The 21039-nt window shown below is 40.2% G+C and overlaps 1 protein-coding gene across 6 annotated transcripts in view; it reads right to left on the reverse strand.

Annotated features, from left to right (window-relative positions):
- Positions 1–21039, reverse strand: part of CDK14 (cyclin dependent kinase 14) — a 223932-nt gene that overhangs the window by 122625 nt on the left and 80268 nt on the right. For all 6 annotated transcript variants that reach the window (XM_083578781.1, XM_083578782.1, XM_083578783.1 and 3 more), the window contains 2 exons: positions 19787–19866; positions 10428–10522 (listed from right to left, as the gene is read on the reverse strand). In XM_083578781.1, the coding sequence (XP_083434907.1) occupies positions 10428–10522; positions 19787–19866 (175 nt within the window). The remainder of the gene's footprint in view (positions 1–10427; positions 10523–19786; positions 19867–21039) is intronic.

Genomic DNA, 21039 nt, shown 5'->3' on the forward strand with positions numbered 1-21039 from the left:
CTCCTCCTTACTCAGTAATCATTCACTATTAATTAGCCACTTATATTTTCAATGAAATATTCTTCACTCCTCCTCTCTTTCGCAGCAATGATAAATCTACATGTGACTTAGCTGTCCCATAGTTGTACCTAATTGGTTTCAGCTGTCATTTCTGAAGCTGAAATGCATGGACAGCCTGGGGCCTGTGAATGAACAGGAAGCATTTCCAACCACATTCCCATCATGTCAAACCAGCAATGTGAAAGAGCTCTTCCATTAAAACAAAAACTGTACTATTTAGCTTCTGGCAATGACATCATGCAGCAGACAGAATGTATTGTTTCACTGAGGCAGCAAGACTGTTGCAAGCCATTCTTTTCTGCTAAAGAGATTGCACACATTAGTTACGCTCCGGAGGTTCTTCTGACAAGAATAGTTTCCCTATTGTCACTAAGAAATTCTTAAGCAGACAATACAATGCAAAGAACAATAAAAGATATAGCTGAAGTAACATGTTTGCAACAATTGCATGCAACCATACTCTACAAAGAAGTTACTCTAAGTAGAAATATAACAAGACAGAATCCAACATTTTTAGGATTATTTGTAGTCATTCTCATTTATGAAATAAATTGCAATTTAAAGTAATAATTAAAATTAACATAAAATATTAAAGTAACCAATTATGGTGTTTTAAATTAACCAGTAACATTTTAGCATCATCCTTGCATGGATTGAAATCAATTTTGGCTCAGCCCTGATGTGATATGGCTTCATCATAGTATTAAAATGATCACTCAGTAAACACTTAGATTTTAGATTTTATTCACTAGAAATAAGCATCCATATTATTGTATTTATACAATTAGTTCATTCTTGTAATGCTAAATTATAATTTAGCAACATGTATAAACCTGTCCAAAGTTCACAAGTAAGGGTATGTCAGTGTGAAAGTCCCTAGCATTCTTTGTTCTACTAAATATGTTAATTCCACAGGTTTTTTTTTAAAAAAGCCTTCCATTCTTACCCTTTAAATTGTCATTCATAACCATCATTTTCTTGCTTTTTAAAGATTGCTTTCTTGTTATTCTGTTTTATCTATTACTTTTATGTACTTGGAAATATACACATTTGAATGACACAATAGTTATAGAAACTTATACTAAATTTGTTTAACAAGTCAAGTCTTTCTGAATTCAAGGGTGCTTATTCTCCTCAAAATGTGCATGTGATTGAAGTCAATATTCATGCATTTTGGTACTGACCTTTCCACTCTTTTACAAGAATATCAGTGTTATCTACTTGTACCATTTATATGAACGCAAAATATGAAACATTTTAAAGCTTTTAAAATAATTCTAGCTAATGAAGTTTGCCTTTAAATTACAGAAGCAAGGAACACAAAATGCTAAGTTATTTGTTATAGTTGCATTTCACCTTTCTTTCATCACCTCAGCTCAAGTCAGTTTCCCATTCAGGCACAGACCATAGCCAGTCCTGCTTTTTTAGAGTCATCCACAATAAGACCCTAAGAAATTTAGCAATTTGTGAATGTGGAGCACTACTGAGAAGACAGCAGGTTGTCCTCAGAAACGGTTACAGCAAGGTTTAGAGGACTGAATGTCAACACTGCTCTTTGAACATCCTTTCTTTGGGGATGTAACCTCTATCCTAGGAAGCTTTGGTTGGTCCTATCAGCTTCCTTGCTGCCCTTAATCATGACCAACCACATAATTCTCTGAAAATGAAGGATAATTCCTAGAATTTTTGCTATCCCTCCATACAGAAGATGAACAGAAATGTTATTTTAACTCAGGAAGCCAAGAGTAATGGGTGGGAAAGGGGAGATAAAATGTTTTATCTCTGATGTTCTCTAGTCTGTATTTTATAATGGAATGGGTTAGACAGCCAGAGAGAGAATGAAAGACCTTGGCCTGTAAAGTTTCCCATAATGATGACAGATTTCTGTCTCAAATTTTCATGTTTCAGGGGCACAAGGATATCCTCTTTCCCAGCAAATAGCCCCAAAACAGAATTAAGTTCAAGAAGAGACAATCATTCTCTTATCTGAATCTTTGCCATTACATGGACAATAAGAGAATGGCATTCTCATCCATCAAAAAATGACACTGATAAATGAATGAACATTGAGCCATCTGTTTGCATTATGATACTTCTACCCAGATCCTTTTAACTATATATAGCCAAAATATCACATAAAACATTTGCACATAGAATTGCAGCAGCATCCATTGTGGGGCAAGTCCATCTTGCTATGTTGCCTGTTAGCTTCAGTCCCACTAGAATAGGATATTAAATCAAGTGACAGAGCCATTAAGGGCATGTCTGACTTCGTGCTGACCAAAATGTCTGAACTATTCTATGCAGAAAAGTGACACCAAAGTTTGCCATTCCATTCCTTCCATATCCCCCACTTCATATATTTCTATGATTCCATGCAGAGGTTGGATGGCCATCTGTTATGGATGCTTTACTTGAGATTTCTGCATTGCAGGAGGTTGAACTAGATGACCCTCTACAATTCTATGAATCTTATACATGTATAGTACAACTATGCCACAACTGGTGCGAAAATTATTCTTTGTATAACTGCATTGGCTCATATTGCTGAAAGTCCCTGGGTTGATTCCAAAGCTAACACACTATAAGTTGTGCTAACTCCATCCTCAGATTGTCCTATAGTAACACTGCACATAGAACTAGTCTACTTATCTCATTTAGAATGAGACTCCTGTTTCTCTTTCAGGTCCTTCCTCTTTCAAGCCTATGAAAAATGCTTGCCTCCTGGTAACAGCTTTTTAACAAACTAGTTTTTCAAGCCGAAAGTGCCAGATCGCTTCTTCATTCTTATCATCTAAAATGGGAAGGTGGGGAATTCCATATTTATCATCTTACTTTGATGCCTTTCTACCTCACCCGTGGGTCGATATTGAAGCTCAAAATATCACTACATCATCCCTGCTTACATTGCCTTATGCTACAAATTTTGAAAAACTTGTCAAATCTTTTTACAAGGTATGCTTCTGAGGTATGAAAAAGGTGATATAAAAAACTCGTTTCTGTACTGTCCCCTCTAAGCCCACTTCCTTATTTTTCTCAATTGTCCCACTTACATATTAGTCAGTTCTGCTGCAATGGACAGCCCTAGGCCTAATCCCTGCAGAGGCGTACCTAGGTTTCCTTGCACCCTTGGCAAGGAGATGTATCAGCACCTCCAAAGTCAGGAGAGACCAGAAACTTGCTTTTTGTTGCCTTTCACACTCTGCCAGTGACTTCCATCACGGCCATTGGAAGCCCTCATCCTCTTTCTCCTCTGTCAATCCGTCTGCCTGCCTGCCTTCTTTCCTCCCTCCGCTCGCTGCTTTCCCTTCTGCCTTCTTCCTCCCCTTCCATCCTTTTTCCTCCCCTTGCAACTTTTACCCACTCTCTCAGTCTTTCTTCCCTCAGAGCCCAGCTGGTGGGTGGTGAACTCACACTTCTATTAGTGCCGCTGGCAGACTGGTGAGGGGCCCCTGCAGGCTGCTGTCATGGCCCATGCCAGCAACTGGATTCGTCTGCTGAGGAACCCAGAGGAGCCGGCGTGCCTCAACCTCCACTGTGTGAAGGAGTGGTCTGGGGCATGTGCAAATGGGCTAATAGCCACTCAGGGTCAGAGTGGAGAGGTGTGATATTTGCACACACACACACACACACACACACACACACACACACACCCCTGGGTACACCTTTCGAACTGGGTATGTGCCTGACTCCTGTCAGTAATATTTCTGATGGAAGGCAAGCAATTTCTAGAGAGAACTAATTCTGTAAGGGCTACAATATAATGGGGTAGTAAATTTATTTTGCTCTACATTGCTTTCTCTTTTGGTAAAACTGTGTATCTGAAGGAACGTTTCCACCCCTAATGTTCAGCCCAGACACTGAGATCCAGCTCTGAGATCATTCTCATTAGTCACGTCCGCCCTGTGGAATGCCCTTCCATCAGATGTCAAGGAAATAACAACTATCTGACTTTTAGAAGACATCTGAAGACAGCCCTATATAGGGAAGTTTTTAATATTTGATGTTTTACTGTGGTTTTATAATTTGTTGGAAGCCGCCCATAGTGGCTGTGGCAACCCAGTCAGGTGAGTGCCATATAAACAATAAAATCATCCTCATCCTCATCCTCATTACAATGCAGCAACATCCAAAGTCACTATAATAAATAATAATAATAATAATAATAATAATAATAATTAATAATAAATTTTATTTATATCCCGCCCTCCCCAGCCGAAGCTGGGCCCAGGGCGGCCAACAACAATCAAAATAATCCAACATTCTAAAAACATTTCATTATAAAATTAATTAAAATCAAATTGATGGCAACCATTAAGCAAAATTCTGTGCAGATTGCCAGAGGAGGGGGTCAGGCTGCGCCCTGACCAAAGGCCTGGTGGAACAGCTTTGTCTTGCAGGCCCTGCGGAAAGATGTCAGGTCCCGCAGGGCCCTAGTCTCTTGTGACAGAGCGTTCCACCAGATTGGAGCCGCGGCCGAGAAACCCTGGCTCTAGTTGAGGCCAGCCTAACCTCTCTGTGGCCTGGGATCTTCAGGATGTTTTTATTTGCAGACCGTAAATTTCTCTGTGGGACATACCAGGAGAGGCGGTCCCGTAGGTACGAGGGTCCTAGGCCGTATAGGGCTTTAAAGGTTAAAACCAGCACCTTAAACCTGATCCTGTACTCCACCGGGAGCCAGTGCAGCTGGTATAGTACCGGATGAATATGATCTCGCAGCGAAGACCCCATAAGGAGTCTCGCCGCGGCATTCTGCACCCGCTGGAGTTTCTAGGTCAGTCTCAAGGGCAGCCCCACGTAGAGCGAATTACAATAATCCAGTCTGGAGGTGACCGTCGCGTGGATCACAGTGGCTAGGTCAGGGCGAGAGAGATAAGGAGCCAACTGCTTAGCTTGGCGGAGATGAAAAGATGCCGCCTTTGTTATAGCTGTAATCTGCGCCTCCATAGAGAGGGAGGTATCGAAGATTACACCCAAACTCTTAATGGACGATGATGGCACTAATTGCACCCCCACAAGAGATGGGAGTTGCCCCCTCAATCCCATATCGCCCCGTCCCAGCCAGAGGACCTCTGTCTTCGAAGGATTTAACTTCAACCGGCTCCCACGTAACCATCCAGCCACAGCTTCCAGACATCTGGTCAGTGTGTCTGGGGCCGAGACAGGATGGCCATCCATCAACAGATAGAGTTGGGTGTCATCGGCATACTGATGGCAACCCAGCCCAAAACTCCGAACAAGCTGGGCGAGGGGGCGCATAAAGATGTTAAAAAGCATCGGGGAGAGAATCGCACCCTGAGGCACTCCACACACCAAGGAGTGGCGCGATGACAATTCCCCCCCAAGCACCACCCTCTGTCCCCAACCAGAGAGAAACGAGCGCAGCCATTGAAGGACTGTGCCCTGGATCCCCACGTCGGCAAGGCGGTGGTCCAGGAGTTCGTGATCGACCATGTCGAAGGCTGCTGACAGGTCTAGAAGAATCAGCAGCCCCGACCCGCCTCGATCCAGCTGCCTGCGGAGATCATCTGTTAGGGCGACCAGAGCCGTCTCGGTCCCATGACCAGCGCGGAAGCCGGACTGGAATGGATCGAGAGCCGATGTTTCATCCAGAAACCTACTAAGCTGTTCAGCAACCGCTCTCTCAATCACCTTACCCAGGAATGGAAGATTCGAAACAGGGCGGTAATTGGATAGATCTAAGGGATCTAATGATGTTTTCTTTAAGAGCGGACGCACTACTGCCTCCTTCAGTTCCCCTGGGAATATCCCGGTGCCAAGGGACAAATTGATGATATCACCCAGGGGGGCCCGCACCTCATTTGGACACGCTCTAATCAGCCAAGACGGGCACAGGTCGAGAGGACAGGTGGTGGGCTTTCCAGCTCGGAGTAGTCTGTCCACATCGGCTGGGGATATCTAGTCAAAGTGGTCCAATACTGGACCCGAGGACAGTCAAGGGGCCTCCAGTTCCTTTATTGTATCCAAATTGGCAGGGAGGTCATGGCGGAACAACAGGACCTTCTCCGCAAAAAAGCTTGCAAATGCCTCACAGCTGTGTGTCAAATTGTTATTTAAATTTGGCTGTCCTTCAAGGGACGTTAAAGACCTAATTATACTAAATAATTGTGCCGGGCGAGAGCTAGCGGAGGCAATGGAGGCCGAGAAGTAGGACTTCTTAGCGGCCTTCACTGCCATCTCGTAGGTTTTCATAAAAACCCTATAAGATGTTCTTGAGGCTCCGTCACGGGCACCCTGCCATACTCGCTCTAGCCATCTGAGGTCCCGCTTCATTTTTCGAAGCTCCTCGGTAAACCAGGGAGCTCGGTTTCTGCGGGGTCGCAGAGGGCGCCTAGGTGCGATCTCATCGATGGCTGCTAGAAGCTGGATATTCCAGCCCTCAACAAGCTCAGTCAATGAGTCGCCAGGGGGAGCAAGGTCCCGCAAGGCCTGACGGAATCTATCAGGGTCCATCAGCCTCTGTGGGTGAGCCCAAATTGGCTCGCCACCTAAGCAGGGTGGGGGCAGAAAATCAATCCTGGCTTTCAGAGCGTAGTGATCAGACCATGGCACCTTCATCGAAGGAGACATGATCACATCTATACTGACGCCAAAGGTCAAATCCAGCGTGCGGCCTGCTTGATGTGTGGGGCCCGAAACAAACTGGGAGAACCCTAGTGTCGCCATGGAAGACACCAGGTCCAGAGCCTGTGAGGAGGGAGTGACATCAGCATGAATGTTGAAGTCCCCCAATACCAATAGGTTAGGGAACTCCAAGGCCCAGCCGGCCACCGCCTCCAGCAGGCCTGACAGGGTGGCTGCTGGTGCGCAAGGTGGCCGGTACACCAGCCAGACAGCCAAGCTCACCTCGGAGCCCCACACTAGGCCAACACATTCAATGACAGGGATCAATGGCGATGGTAGAGCCCTGAAAGAACAATCTTCCCGGATTAATAATGCCACCCCTCCCCCCCGGCCCACAGTCCGCGACTGGTGGAGGACGGAGAAACCTGGGGGCACCATCTCTCGTAAGGTAACAGTTTCCCCTTCACGCACCCAGGTCTCCGTCACACAAGCCAGGTCAACCCCCTGCGAGATGAAGAAATCTCGCAGGGTGGCGGTTTTGTTGCCTATAGACCTGGCATTGCACAACACCAGTGACAGAGGTGAGTAATCCTTGCTCACCCTACCTTCGTCCCTCGGGATGGGGCGCAGATTGGAAGGGGTACGAGCATATCCGTATCTCGATCCCCTTCGATCCCCTTCGCCTAACAGATAATTTGAGTTGATTATTTCAAATTTTCCAAGTTTATTATTAAATCCATGAAATCTCTAATACTGTATAGGATTTCAACTGGACCACAAAAGGAGCCAAAAAGAATCTTCCATTCTTAGAAAGTGGTTCTAAAATTGAATTGCATCCTGAAACTACAGGTCTCCTGTGCAGCAGGTATTAAGAAGTATATAGAACGGTGCAGTGTAGGGGGTCCTTGTTCTACAGAGAATCGTGTTCTCTCTGAATTAAATAACTTGAGGCAAAACCTTCTTCCAACAGAAATCTAATTTCTCATTGTATATAGTGAACAGGATTCTTATCATGTGAACTGTAATATTTGTATCCTTATCGCTGCTTTTTCATAATCCAAAATGCCAGCACGATGGCCCAACTTTGTCTGCCGGTTTAGTAGCAATTGTATTCTTTGCCAAATTATCTAAGGACTGCCTCTCCAAATGATTCAAAGCAACACACTGTTTTGTGTGTCTTCTAAGAACTAATCCTAAGACACAGCTGTTTGAAAGCAGGATGGGTTGAAAGATAAATCTGATTTCAGTTGTTGGTATAGTACAATGAAAGAGGAGATGGTACCACAAAATACTGAACTTCTATATATCTAACTAAGTAACCCATCTTCGTAACTTGTATATACAAGTATTTATTACATTTTCAAAATATTAATCCATGAGAACTTAAAATTTTTTAAACATTCATACTTTTATTTGACAGGTGTATTTTTTCTAAACTTGTTTTTGGAATGCTTCATGGTGTTAACGTATTGTTTTATGAAGCGTTTATATCATATTCATTTTGTAATTATATATATTTTTAAATTGTAGCTTTCCCTGATAAAGGACCAGAGTGGTCCAAAATGCTTTGTATAATAATTTCCTTTATTTCTACTCCATCCTTTTTTATTGTTTTCCTAGTATTTGTGGCCTTTCTTACAAGGCTAGTTTACAAAAACTATAATTTGTCTTCCCCAGGTCCAACAGCAAACTGTGATTTGTCATAAAATCAGAAGTCAGTGACAGCACAAGAGAATGGGGGATGGGTAACATGTAAACCCAAAAGTAACTCATAATGCCAACATGCAAACTAGCCCATTGTCTTCAGTGAAATTTAAGTAGATCGTTTTTGTTCAGGATCCTGGCTAAAACATTTTAAGTACTATAATTCAAAAAAGCTTTACAGAGGATGGGGAGATATAGTCAGGGTTTTTTGTTTGTTTCCTCGCATAAGTTATATCAGCATGTAGGGAAATTTTACATTTCTTTTTTATTTGTCACTACAGTTTTCCAGTTAAAGGATAGTTCAGGGAGGCCAAAAATCAGGGAAGAGAAATCAGTAAGGGAGAAAAAGAGGCATCAATTTTTCCTGGTATAGCTCAGCTTGTCTCCCCCTTTGATTACAGGCAGAAAGGCCATATGCAAAGGGATGTTGTAGTCATGAACGTGTCTTTGCTACAGAAAATGCTTTTTTGAATGCTCCTGTCTCAGAGAAATGTTGCCTCTTCATCCTTCTGCCTACCCAGGGCTTCTAGTGTATGTACTTTTCTAGAGAAAATGAAGGCTCACTGTTCTACCAGCAAAACATGAGCAAAGGATGGAAGCCAGCAAGAGGCATTTGCATTGCACCAATGGATAATTCTGCAATTATTATTACTTTTTGGCTGTCCAATAGATATACAGTGACATAAGGCAAGACATTTTATTCATTTAAAAGTTATGCAAATTGTGTTTACTGTTACATAAGATTAAAAGCTATGACTTGTCATTGGTTACTCAGTTTGAAATTAAGTAACAGTAAAATTCCCATTTATTTATACATTAGACAAAAGCATTTAGCTATGTCAATGTCTCCAGTGTCATTCTTGCAACTGTTCTGCACCAGTTGTTTTACAGAGAAATAACCGTATTATTAAAATGTATCATTTATATGTAAATAGGCAAGGTAAATGGACTTTTCATAACATACTATCGAAAAACCAACCCTATTTGAGATTCATTTGCTTCTTATAATATCCTGAACTCAATTTGTAGAAATTTGGGGTTAATTGTGACTGTACATTCTACAATACACCAGTTAAATGCTGAAGTGGTTCTACACAAATACCATATGTTTGTCTTAGGAAAACGCAGAATGATTAATTAGGAGTTCAGATCCAAGACTTCACAAAGCAATTTCCCACACAAAATTAGATCATTACATTGTGCAAATGGAAGTTTTAATTAATAGCTGAAATGCAAGTTAGAGAGTATATGCTATGAAGAATAAATTACATTCCTCAGACTTTTTCTGACACTGCTTACTAAAATACAAACTGCCAGGTGAAACAAAAGTCACTTGGGGAGAATTTAATCCTGTATACTGCTTCCCTCCCATCCCCTTTTAAGTCTTACAATAGCCATGAGCCCAATAAGCTCAAATAAAAATGGTCTATAATCATTTGGCAAGCTATCACTTATCAAAAATTACTGAAGAATCAGTATTACAATAATGTCTGCTACTGTCAATACTTCTGTAACAGTTTACTTAAAATATTTACATCTTGCCTTTTGGCTTCTCATGGGCCCTAACACAATTCATAACATACACCGAAGTGATATTCATGTATACAATGTTTGCAAACAATCAAAAGCAATAGCTAGTATCATTTTCAAGACAAGCCTGGCAAATCTGGAACTATACTTGATGATCTGATAAAGTTAGTAAGTCTGAACTTGTACTTTGTTATTTTAAGTCATATGCAGCTACTCATTTTATGTGCCAATTTTATAGTTTTGTTTTTCATTTTTGAATTTTTGTCTGTTATAATATTTCTGTCTGTTTTATCCAACTGAACTGAAAATTAGATCTTAAAAAGGTCTGGTCCACATCCTAGCCAACCAAACTTAATGATGGACTGGGAGCAAGATTTAGACAGGCTCACAGATTTCCACACTCAACACACTAGATTATATTCTAGTCTCTCTCAATGGGCAGCAAGGGACTATTATTTAAATAATCTGGGTATTTTTTAACTAAATGGCACCCATTTTGCTTTTTGAGGCCCTGGTTTAGATCACAGTACATAAAAATGTTAACTTACCACAAACTCAAATACCAGTGTCAATGTCTCCTTTGTGTGAATAATATCATGAAGCAGCACAATATTAGAATGTTTTAGGCCCTTCAAAAGAGAAGCTGAAAGAAAAAAGGCACAATTAAAAGAAAATATAGTTAACCAATAAAGTCACCCAAAAATGACTTCAATACTAGTAATATTTTGTAGGTGCTCTGAATGATGCATAATCTGTCTCCACATACAACCTATACTTATTTCACCTGAACCCACACAGAATTATAGAGTTCATTGCATTTCACCTTCCTCCCTACCCCATGAGTAAAGTATAAAAAAGGGAAAATGTTCTTTCTAGCTTTTTTCTCCTGTGTGAATAATTTTTTCAAATAACTTAATGTGTATTATCAGAACAAGTTTAACATGTTAATGTAATATTATCTGCCCTGCATACCATCAGTTGATTCAGTTTGCTACATTAACCCTTAAGAATGCAAGTACTGTATTCAGTGTTTTAACACTGGATTATCCAAATCAGTCACTTCATATGAAAATTATATTAAGTCTGTGGAAAAGTAACAGAAAAACCTTTTCCTATTAAACCTGTAAAAGGTTTTGCACATATTTTATTTTTCTCTGTAATCTATATTTAATGCTCACACTGTAATGCATATTTAATGTGCACATTTAATATTCCTAAGATATGGTATATTTAACCAATGTGACATGACAAGCCATGTGTCACTACAGAAGCCAAAATGCCAGTGGTAACTTGTCAACTCACACAAACATCAGAAAACGAACAACATCCCTCATAATATAAATGTATATCCAAAGACAATAATGTGCAACTGTACAGTCATATCCAAGTAATACTTTTCTGGTTTTTGTTCCTTTATATACTTTGTCCCCTAGCCCAAGATAGAAACAACATCTATATAAAGGGGAAGGGGAAGGGGAAGGGGAAGGGGGGAAATGCTTTTGCGTGGACAGGCGGAGTCCCCAGATCCCACGCGGTCCCCCCTGTCATGTGGAATAACGACTCATGACAACGTGCTATGGGATTAAATTGGCCACAACTTTATTAAATTTCAAATGTGGGTAGACCTTGGCTCAGGCATTGGGCGTTCTCCCTCCCCAGTCCCCAGCCGGGGACCTAGGGAGCATCAGGGTTATCCAGTGGGGGGGGGGGATGGGCCGGCTCTGGAGAACATATGTTCAAGCAGAGATAGCCGCCCCTGTTACGCCGCTGCCGCAGGGGAGAGCAATGACGACCTTTCGGCGTACGGTCAAAGCCTCCCTTCAGAAACCCCTTTAACGGGGAACCCTGGTATCGCCGCCGCAAAGAGGAAGATGGACTAAAGGATTCCGCCTAAGGCCTGATACCGCCAAAGTTGTGACGTTTTGCTACAGGAAAGGCGAAACCTGCCAATGCAGGGAAATTCCTTTCCGGCCCTTTAACAGCGACCTTAACGTAGCAGCGCCCGCATACCTGTGAAGAAAAGTTAACCTGCAAATAAGACATTAACTGAGGGTGGGTAGGGTGGGAGAAGCTCTGGAGCCAAGTGAGGATTCCCAGGTAAGATCCTCCCTCTATTGTGTGGGTAAGTAATCCCTCCCCTACCTGGCCTGGTCTCCTTGGCAACGCTTCCCCCAGGTGGGATTGGACAACTGACTGAGGTAGGCGGAGACCTCTAGTTATCCCACCTGAGGGAAGGCAAACCAAGCCTATGCTGTTGGAGCTGCTCCAGATCTAGGGGCTGTGCGCGTCCACGCAAAGGGCGCCCCCCGTTTTAAGCGGGGAGCGGTCATTGCTGCTTTCATATGCCAGTCAGTGCAGCAGATACTGAGCTAGCTGGGCCAATGGTCTAAGGCAGCTTCCTATGTTCCTATATATTATTTCCACGAGGTCTCACACTGAGGGATGGATTAATAATATAGTTTGAAGTGAGAGGTGTGTGTGTGTGTGTGTGTGTGTATTTATGAAACACACACACACCAGCACAACCAGATGTTTTCATCTGCCTCTGATACAACAAAACATATCTTTCCCTTATCAATCTCTACAGCCACAGCAGGAGCTGTAACTCTCCAGCGGTTTGACTTCACCCCCAAAGGCACAGTCTTCCATTGTCTGCTGATACAGACGGATGCCAACCATACATATACATGAAAGAACGCACACACGCATGCACACACGCACACCCCACTTCAAACTGTATGTCTAATGATGTACAATAAAATCAATCCAGCAAATGTTCAATAGAAAGCAGGCAACAGGCTTAACATAACTGCATCCTTTCCTATTTATGGGTTTTCTATTCTTCACTGTTAAAGTATCACCTCAGGCCCTTACCTCTTCTTGGTGATCGTTATTTTCTCTCTAAAACCTCAAACAGGTCATTAAAACTTAAACATACTGAGCACACCACACTCTGATGCCTGTCTACTGGCTTTCTTTCCCCTGATATTTTATTATCTGTCCTCATCACTTTAGGTATCTATATTAGTTCAGGGAAGCCCTCCACCATATAAACTCAGTGCTAGCCACACACAAAAGATTACAACTATAAAAAGAACCCAACATCAATACAAATGCAAATGAAGCATTTATATAGTGCTTCAAATTATTCTAAGCATATTATTGTGTAATCTGTATTCCATATAGGCAAGCAAGTCAGTATTATTATATCCACATTGCGGTTGAGGATGGGGTGAAGCTATGAGACAGAGGCTTGTCAAGGGCTACCTAGTTGAGTCTATCATGGACAGGACATTTCAGTCAGGGACATATCAGTTCTTAGGCTAAGGGAACTCTCATACTAGAGGTCTTTCTTGTTGGAATTGTCTGCATTTGTGCCTTAAATATTTCACCTTTAAGAAATTCCCATCCAACTCGGACTCCTTTTTCTTTGAGTATTTCTAACCATGTAATCTCACCCAGTAGCTCCTTAAGCTTTTTGAAATCAACCTTCTTAAAGTCTAGAGCGCATGTCTGACTACACTCAGCTTCCCCTTATCTCTTCTATAGCGAACCCCAAGAGAACAGGATCACTTTCTCCTATGGTTACCAGTACTTCCACTTCACCCTTCTGAAGTGTTGGGGGTGGCTGGAACTACTTTGCAGTGATTCTGGTTCTACTTGGGTTATCGTTTCCTGAGAGTGATGCTTGGGGTGTTCACTTCAGCCCCATGGAGACTTCAATGCTGCTTTCCTCAGGGTTTGATTTAATCCTCTATGCTGTTTAATATCTACATGAAGCTCCTGAGTGGGGTCAGAGTTTTGGAGAATGTTGGCAGGAATATGCTGACGACCCACTGCTCTACTTCTTAACTTCACTACATCAAAAACAACAACAAGCCAATGGTATTCTGGTTCAGAAACCAAGTGAAAAACTTCAACACAAATCATTCAAGAGACAAACCCATTAGGTTTTGAAGCCATAAATGAGCTGATTTAGCAAGAGTTTTCTGTCAGAGGTAGCTGCTGCAGCTGACAGGTAGAAGAAGTAGATATTTTCCATGACATAAAAAACAAGAGTGAAATAAACTAGAAAGCACAAGCAGTACAGAAACCAACTTAATAGGCACAGCTACGCTATGTAAAATACAATATTACTGGATAAATTATTTTTAACAAAGTTTAAAAACAGCACACACACGTACACCCCATTAGCAAACTTGTTATGTAATGCTAATCTGACATGGCGTTTTTGTTCTTGCAGCAAATGTAAAGATAAACAGATGGCTTCATTTTAATTCAATTCCCAAAGAGTTTTGAGCAAGCATTCTAGCATATGATGCAAGAATCTAACGTTGGGATGAATGCCCTTATTGTTTGTCTAGAATCTAGATGCATGTTTCTATAGGATGATAAGTTGTTGTTTATTTCAATATTGTACAATTTCAGCTATTAGATGTTAGGATAGCTAGAAGAAACAGAGGAATAAAGAAGTTACAGCAAAAGGCAAGAAGTCAATTTCTCCATACTAAGCATCACTCTAAGTGGGAGGTTCACATGTTCTCCCTTGCTCCCCCCCCCCCAACACATGTTGCAGTTATAATTGTCAATAATAGCCAAGTCAATATTCACTTGCAAAAGTAATGAAACTATGGAAAGATAGTCTGGCAAAAATCCAAATTTTCCCCTCTACCCCAGCTGTCCTTTTAGAGAAAGCATTTCCCACTTTTGCACTGCACATCTTATCATCAAATCAAAGCTCATACAACTTCAAAAGCTTATCTTCTTCATCTTAATGAATGCAGTTTGACAGTAAGGTCACAGCACATTACACATAAAACTGTAACAAGAATTAGGAGCTTGGTTAGAGGAAACAAATTAGTCTTGCATCAAGTTTGGATTACCCAGGTTCATGCAATCATTCCAAAGACAGTATTACACTAACATATTGGGTGGTATTCAACCAAGCAGACCCACCAAAATTAATGGAACTAATTTATTCTTCTTAATTTCAATTGAGTAAATCTACTCTGAGTAAAACTAAGCTGAATACCAATTTTCTCTGTGCTTCTGAAGGAATCATTATCACTCAATAAGGATTATGCTATTATAGCTAAGTCTATATTCTGGAGGTTACCTACACTTTAGGAACATTGAATGCCAAATAACATGTGAAGTGTAGAAGGCAAAAGGGCTGAATATGCCAAAAGCAAGCCAAAGGCAATTCCTGAGCAATGTTTGTTTTGCATCCCTTCCAGTACTACAACATTATTATCATTAACCATATTATTATTTGAGGGGGACTGCCATTCAATTTGGCTGCAGTTATGGGATATATGGGAACAGGACCATTCCATCAATTCTACTGAAAGACCAACTCCTTAGAGCTGCTCCAGTTCCTGAATATTTTCCGTTCCAGATGGTTATTATAAGAAGTACAGTATTTTACTTCAAAAACTGGCAACTAAGTTTTCTATTGTCCTCTTCCTTCCCATCCTGGACAGAGGCTGTCTTGTTGTAAATAATTATATATACATCACTCTCGTGAGTCCTTTTGTTGAAGAGTGGGATAAAAATGCTCTATATAAGCGAATAATAAACACCATTAATGTGTTGCCCCCTTTAAGAATCAGGCTCTATGTAATAGTTAATTCTGTTCAAAAATTATTTTTAATTATCAATAAAAATTATATATATATTTGTTATTTAATGCTTAAGAATTGATTAATGAAATATTGATTGATAGACGTAATATTGTTGTGGAAGGGGAAAGCAGGACTCAGTAGGTGGAGTTAGTTGACATCAGTTCCAAACGTCTGAGTAAGTCTAGGCAAATCCCGCTTCAAAACATTCTAAATCACTGCCTTATATAACTGAATAAAGATTTGAGAATACCTTTAAATGCCTTAAAACCCTCAAAAATAAGCACTTCGAGTGGGGGAGGGGGAAGAAGCCTGTCATGCATCAAGGGGTAGGGTGAAAGTTGTGAAAAGATGGATTTGTATTTATTCAATTGGGGTCAAAGTGCAACACACTTTGGATGCTTCAGCTTTAGTGACACTACCTTAATCGGGGCAAGATGCAAGAGTAAAATAGGTATCTTTAACCCTTAAAAGGAGGATAGACACCTTTCAAAAGCTGGCAGGAAGCAGTGTGTGTGTGTGTGTGTACACACACAGTTGTACCTTGGTTCTCGAACGCCCTGTGACTCGAACGCCCTGGCTCCCGAACTCCACAAACCCGGAAGTGGTCCGGTTTGTGAAGATTTTTTGGAAGCCAAACATCCAACACAGCTTACGTGTATCCCAATTGAGTGCAGGAAGCTCCTGCAGCCAATCGGAAGTTGTGCCTTGGTTTTCAAACATTTTCGGAACGGACTTCCAGAACAGATTCCGTTCGAGAACTGAGGTATATGGGGGCGGCGGTTTGTCATACTACATGTGACCACCTATTTGTTTAACTCTGTTCTTTTCCAATTACATATGAAGCTCAAGAGGTGTGTTTCAGAGCAACAGTGGGTCTGGGTGAGGGAGAGTAGACTGTTCAATTTCCCAACGCGCTATGACCAATTCCCATTTCCTCCCACCTAGACTCCAAAATCAGAAATGAGGCTTGCGGAGGCATTAAAAATTCTGTCCTGCCCTTCTGCTTAACCAATGCCTCTAAGGCAGCTCACAAAATTCTTTAATACAAGAGTTCAACAGAATAAAGCAACTACACAACTCAAAATCCATGAAAAAAAAGATAACTAATTTTAAGTTCTGCCAAAGCTTTGATAAATAAAATAGAAGCCTAAGAAAAGACAACACTAAAGATAACAAACTTGGAGAATACACAGAAGACAAAATCTGAAGTTTGAAAAATGAACCAGAAAGCAACCATTTTTTTCTAGGCAATGTTTGTGATTTTTTAAAATACTAAACAACAACGTTCTCACACTATGGGTAAGACTCTTAGCAGATGTCCTGGCTCACATCCTTGGACAAAAGATTCAGAATCTCCTTTCAAGAAATCCTGGAAGTTTTTTTTTTTTACTAATTCAACATGCAATCTCTGCATCAGCTCAAAACACATGTGACACGTTCAAAAGGCAGAATCTAGGATACATGGATTGGCTTAAGCAAAGACATTGTCCGAATATGTGATATGCCCTTTCTGATTGAGCTTGCAAGCAAGTGCTCCTACAGCAGGGGCTGGGTCTGTTCACACTTGCAATGACAAGTCCTTTGAGATGGGACTCGAGTCCAATCTTCTGACACCCTCCACCTTTGATCTGGTCACCTATGTTGATTGGCTAGCCAGCTCCTTGGCTACCATAGGAACCTCACTCCCTGGACACTTAGTGAGGTGGCAACTGGTTCTAACTGCCTTACTGAGGTAGAGCCCTCATCCAGATCACTGTTTGAACTTTCTTAACCACTGTCCACCTCAAGGTGGCTACATTTTAATGTGTTTTTAATAATAATAATAATAATAATAATAATAATAATGATGATGATGATGATGATGATGTGTTCATCTAGAATAAATTGCACCAATCATGGGGATGAACAATACATCTGAATAAAAAGGTTAAAACTATAGATGTTTGGATCTAGTTATATAGTGGTGCAAACTTTTAATGGAAAAAGCAAAAAGGCAGTAATTCCAAGCCTAACTATGAAGCCATCCAAAAGCAACACCCACCAGTTTTATGTTTGAACAAAGGTAAATAGCTAAGTTGTATTTAATTTTATGCAACTCCATCTTATTTTAAGCTGTGACTGCCTTTTGAAACAAATAATTGCTATTAAGTAACAGATACAATTTCAACAAACTATTTTCATCTGCATCCCCATCATTTATCCTCATTGTGATTGACATTTGTGTCGCATTGGTGACAGAATATATCTATTGAACACTCTAATAGTATCCCAGGAAATGTATTTAGATTTTTAGCATGTTAATATGTATGAACCTCTTTGACTGGTGATTAATTATTTATGTTCTTAGAAGGGATATTTTGGAAATTTGCAGGTTATGCTTGGTGTGTTTTCTACCCAGAGTTTATAAAATGTGGAATTCAGTTTTGAATTATCTAAGGCTGAGAAAGAAGCATTTTTACAAGAACACAGATAATTGTCATGTACTGCATTTTTTAATTCTGCATTTTGTCTCTGAAGAGATTATGGCAAATAGGTTGGGAAAAGAATCCTAAAAGTATGAGGAAGCTGATTAAAATTTTGATGAAAAAGAAAAAGATTATTTTAGTATCCCTACTCTTCCATGAGATTTGTATCATCATGCTAATGATGGCACTGAAATTCTGAGTGGGCAATTTTTCATAAGTTTTTCTTATTCTCCACTCAAAGCTTCAGCTTACAAGTGCTGTTGGGTTTTTTTGTCAGACAACATGAAAAGTTTCTTGAACTATAGCTATTTAGCCTGCAGCAACTTTTTTGCTGTCTGAACTTTGACGAGAAAGAGTCAGAAAGCTTGTAAAGCAAGTGTGGGAAACAAATACTGATACGTAGCTTTTAGTATACAAAAGCCCTAAAGAGGCTGAACTTCTAGGGTTGTAAAACAAAATATATCTACTGAAGCCATTTAAGGCTACATTTTTATATACATTTTTATAAGTGGATATATTTTATATCCACTTACTTGGGAGTATGTCCACATGAACTCAAAGCAATTTACAGCTCATCCTATACAAGAGTATTCACAAGTATGTATGTTTTTTTTAAAAAAAAAAAGTGGGGGTGCAAATTAGAATTCCACCAGAAAAAAATGCTGGTCAGAATTAAGACAGCGTTCAGCTGAAATTGAGCTGAAAAAAATCTTTGGGTCAAAAAAGAACACTAAATCAATGTTGACATCCTGAACATTATGTCTGTCCTGGAAGCCACCAAGCAGTAAGTCCTTTTTAATATATCTTAATTTACAGACATACCGGTAATCTTACTAGTGGAGCACCCTACTATTCAAAAAATGACTACTACTTCTATTAAGCTATCAAACTGACTATGCAAATCAGACTGAAAATTGAGCCCTAGAAGGAATGTTGCTGATTCAGAACACAACACATAAATCTATTTTTAAGGTACAATATTTGCTTATTGTGCCAAAATGTTCAGCAGCAGAACCAAAGCCTGCCAGATTGGGTGCACAACCCTCATGCATCCAATGAATGTAGAAAGTAGGCTTTAGCTGATAGACGGTAAAGCTTGAAGCCTGCTGATTCAGGCACACATGGTACTTTCAATCTCAAAGTCAGGACTTCAAAGTGCTCCAAAAAGGCACCAAAAAGGTTCCCCACCCCTACCCTGAAGCAACATTTGAGCTAAATTCCCTCAAGTGTTCCTGTTCTAGAAGGACTTACTTCCCAAGCACAGAGATGTATCTTATAGACATGGTTAGAGACACATGTCCTGAACATGTATGGTAAAACCCTCTAAACACACATTTTAATCTTCTAACTAGCAATACACACTACTTCAGAGGTTGCTTCTTGAAACTTGCACTTCTATATATTTTCCAGTACTTTTGTGTGACTTAACATATGAGCTATTATTAATGGACTGCAGCCAAGTGAAATTTATTCTCAGTTAGGGTGCTACTTCACAGCAAGCAGTTCTCTTAACCAACAATGTGAACTCCCACTGGCATTTCTGCACCTCCGCAAATGCATACATACTGTCATGTACACCTGATACCAGTTCTTATATAAGCTAGCAATAAAGAAGCACAGATTTGTTTTATTTCATGTCAACTCCCACACAACAGGGTGCTTTTGGTTTTTAAGTAGCAATCCTCCTCCTACAAGAAACATAACCATATAATTTGAGAAACCCAAGGTTCTCCCGCAACAAGAAGCTGAAAAGATGTATGTTGCAATTACAAAGGAGGAAGAGAAAACCAAGAGCGGTAAATAAAGAAACAAGTGTACCTTCCCTGATGGCTGTAAACGGAGTGCCTTCCTCCTCTTGAAGTCTAATCACCTTTAGCGCCACCAACTTTCCATTTACCCTGGAGTAATGCAAACAAAACATTACACAAACAAAATTAGGTTTAGCACATTTCAATAATAGGTTTTTCTATGTACAGAACATCCTATTTCTCTGGTCCAACTTCTGCCACCCATAAAAGCAAAATACTAGCAGCTTTGAAATATTCAACTTATCAAATCTTTATCTCAGGTATTTATCCCAAATTATAGCATTAAAATAAAATGCTTTACACAGTTAGAGTAATTAACTAATGACCTTCATTCGCCCCACATTGAGCTTTCATTTTTTAAATTGTAGGTCTATCTAGTCCTCAGAAAAAGAAATTTATGAAGCAAAATTTGCAGGTGCCCTTATAAGCAGTTTTTGTTATTTTTTGGTGAAATGTGCTGACATGCTTGCTCCCAGTGGTCAATGTTTATGTGAGTTGCAATTGATAAGTTCTAAATAATTTTGGGTTACTTCACAACACTGAGTATCTCTGCTCTATGATTCACCTCTCCATAGCTTTTTGGATAGAACAATTTTGCTGTAATTTGAGAGAGGCTTCAAGATTCAATTGATCATGGATAACTTGAGGACTGACCTTTGTTATTATTTATATGACCTATCATTATGAATTAAGAGCTGACCTAATAATTTTGTTAAGATTTTTAAAATACCTTTGGGGGATGTGGGGTGAATTCAATCAGGTTTTCAGGTGGTTGAAAAAAAACTGATTCAGTTAAAAGCAATATTGGTATGATTTTGCTTTTCCAGCTGTTTCTACTGATGCAATTCTAAATCCCCTCATGCCTTGTGAAACGTGCAGATGTGGCTATCACAGTATTTCCTTACAGCCAGTAAAGGATAATTTGAGATGCTGAAAATGAACTACACAGCCTATTAAAATCTGCTTGTACATTTATTTGGAATGTAATCTGATCAGTATTTCCCAATAGTTTTTTCCATGTTTTTGGATGTTCTTAATTTTTTAAAAAATGTTTTAGATTCCTTGATTTTCAATTGCTTTGTTCTGTTGCCTTGATTGCCACCCTCGGCTCCTTCGGGAGGGTGGGACAGAAGTTTAATAAGCAGACACCATCCAGACTAGTTTACTTGATGCGTACCTCTTGAGCATTTGATTATTAAACAGCCATTGTTTGTAGGGCCACTTTAGTGGAAAGAACCTGAGAAGAATAACAGTTCTTATAAT

The sequence above is a fragment of the Podarcis filfolensis genome, assembly GCF_964270895.1.
Source record: "Podarcis filfolensis genome assembly, chromosome: 12".
NCBI classification, from domain to species: Eukaryota; Metazoa; Chordata; class Lepidosauria; order Squamata; family Lacertidae; genus Podarcis; species Podarcis filfolensis.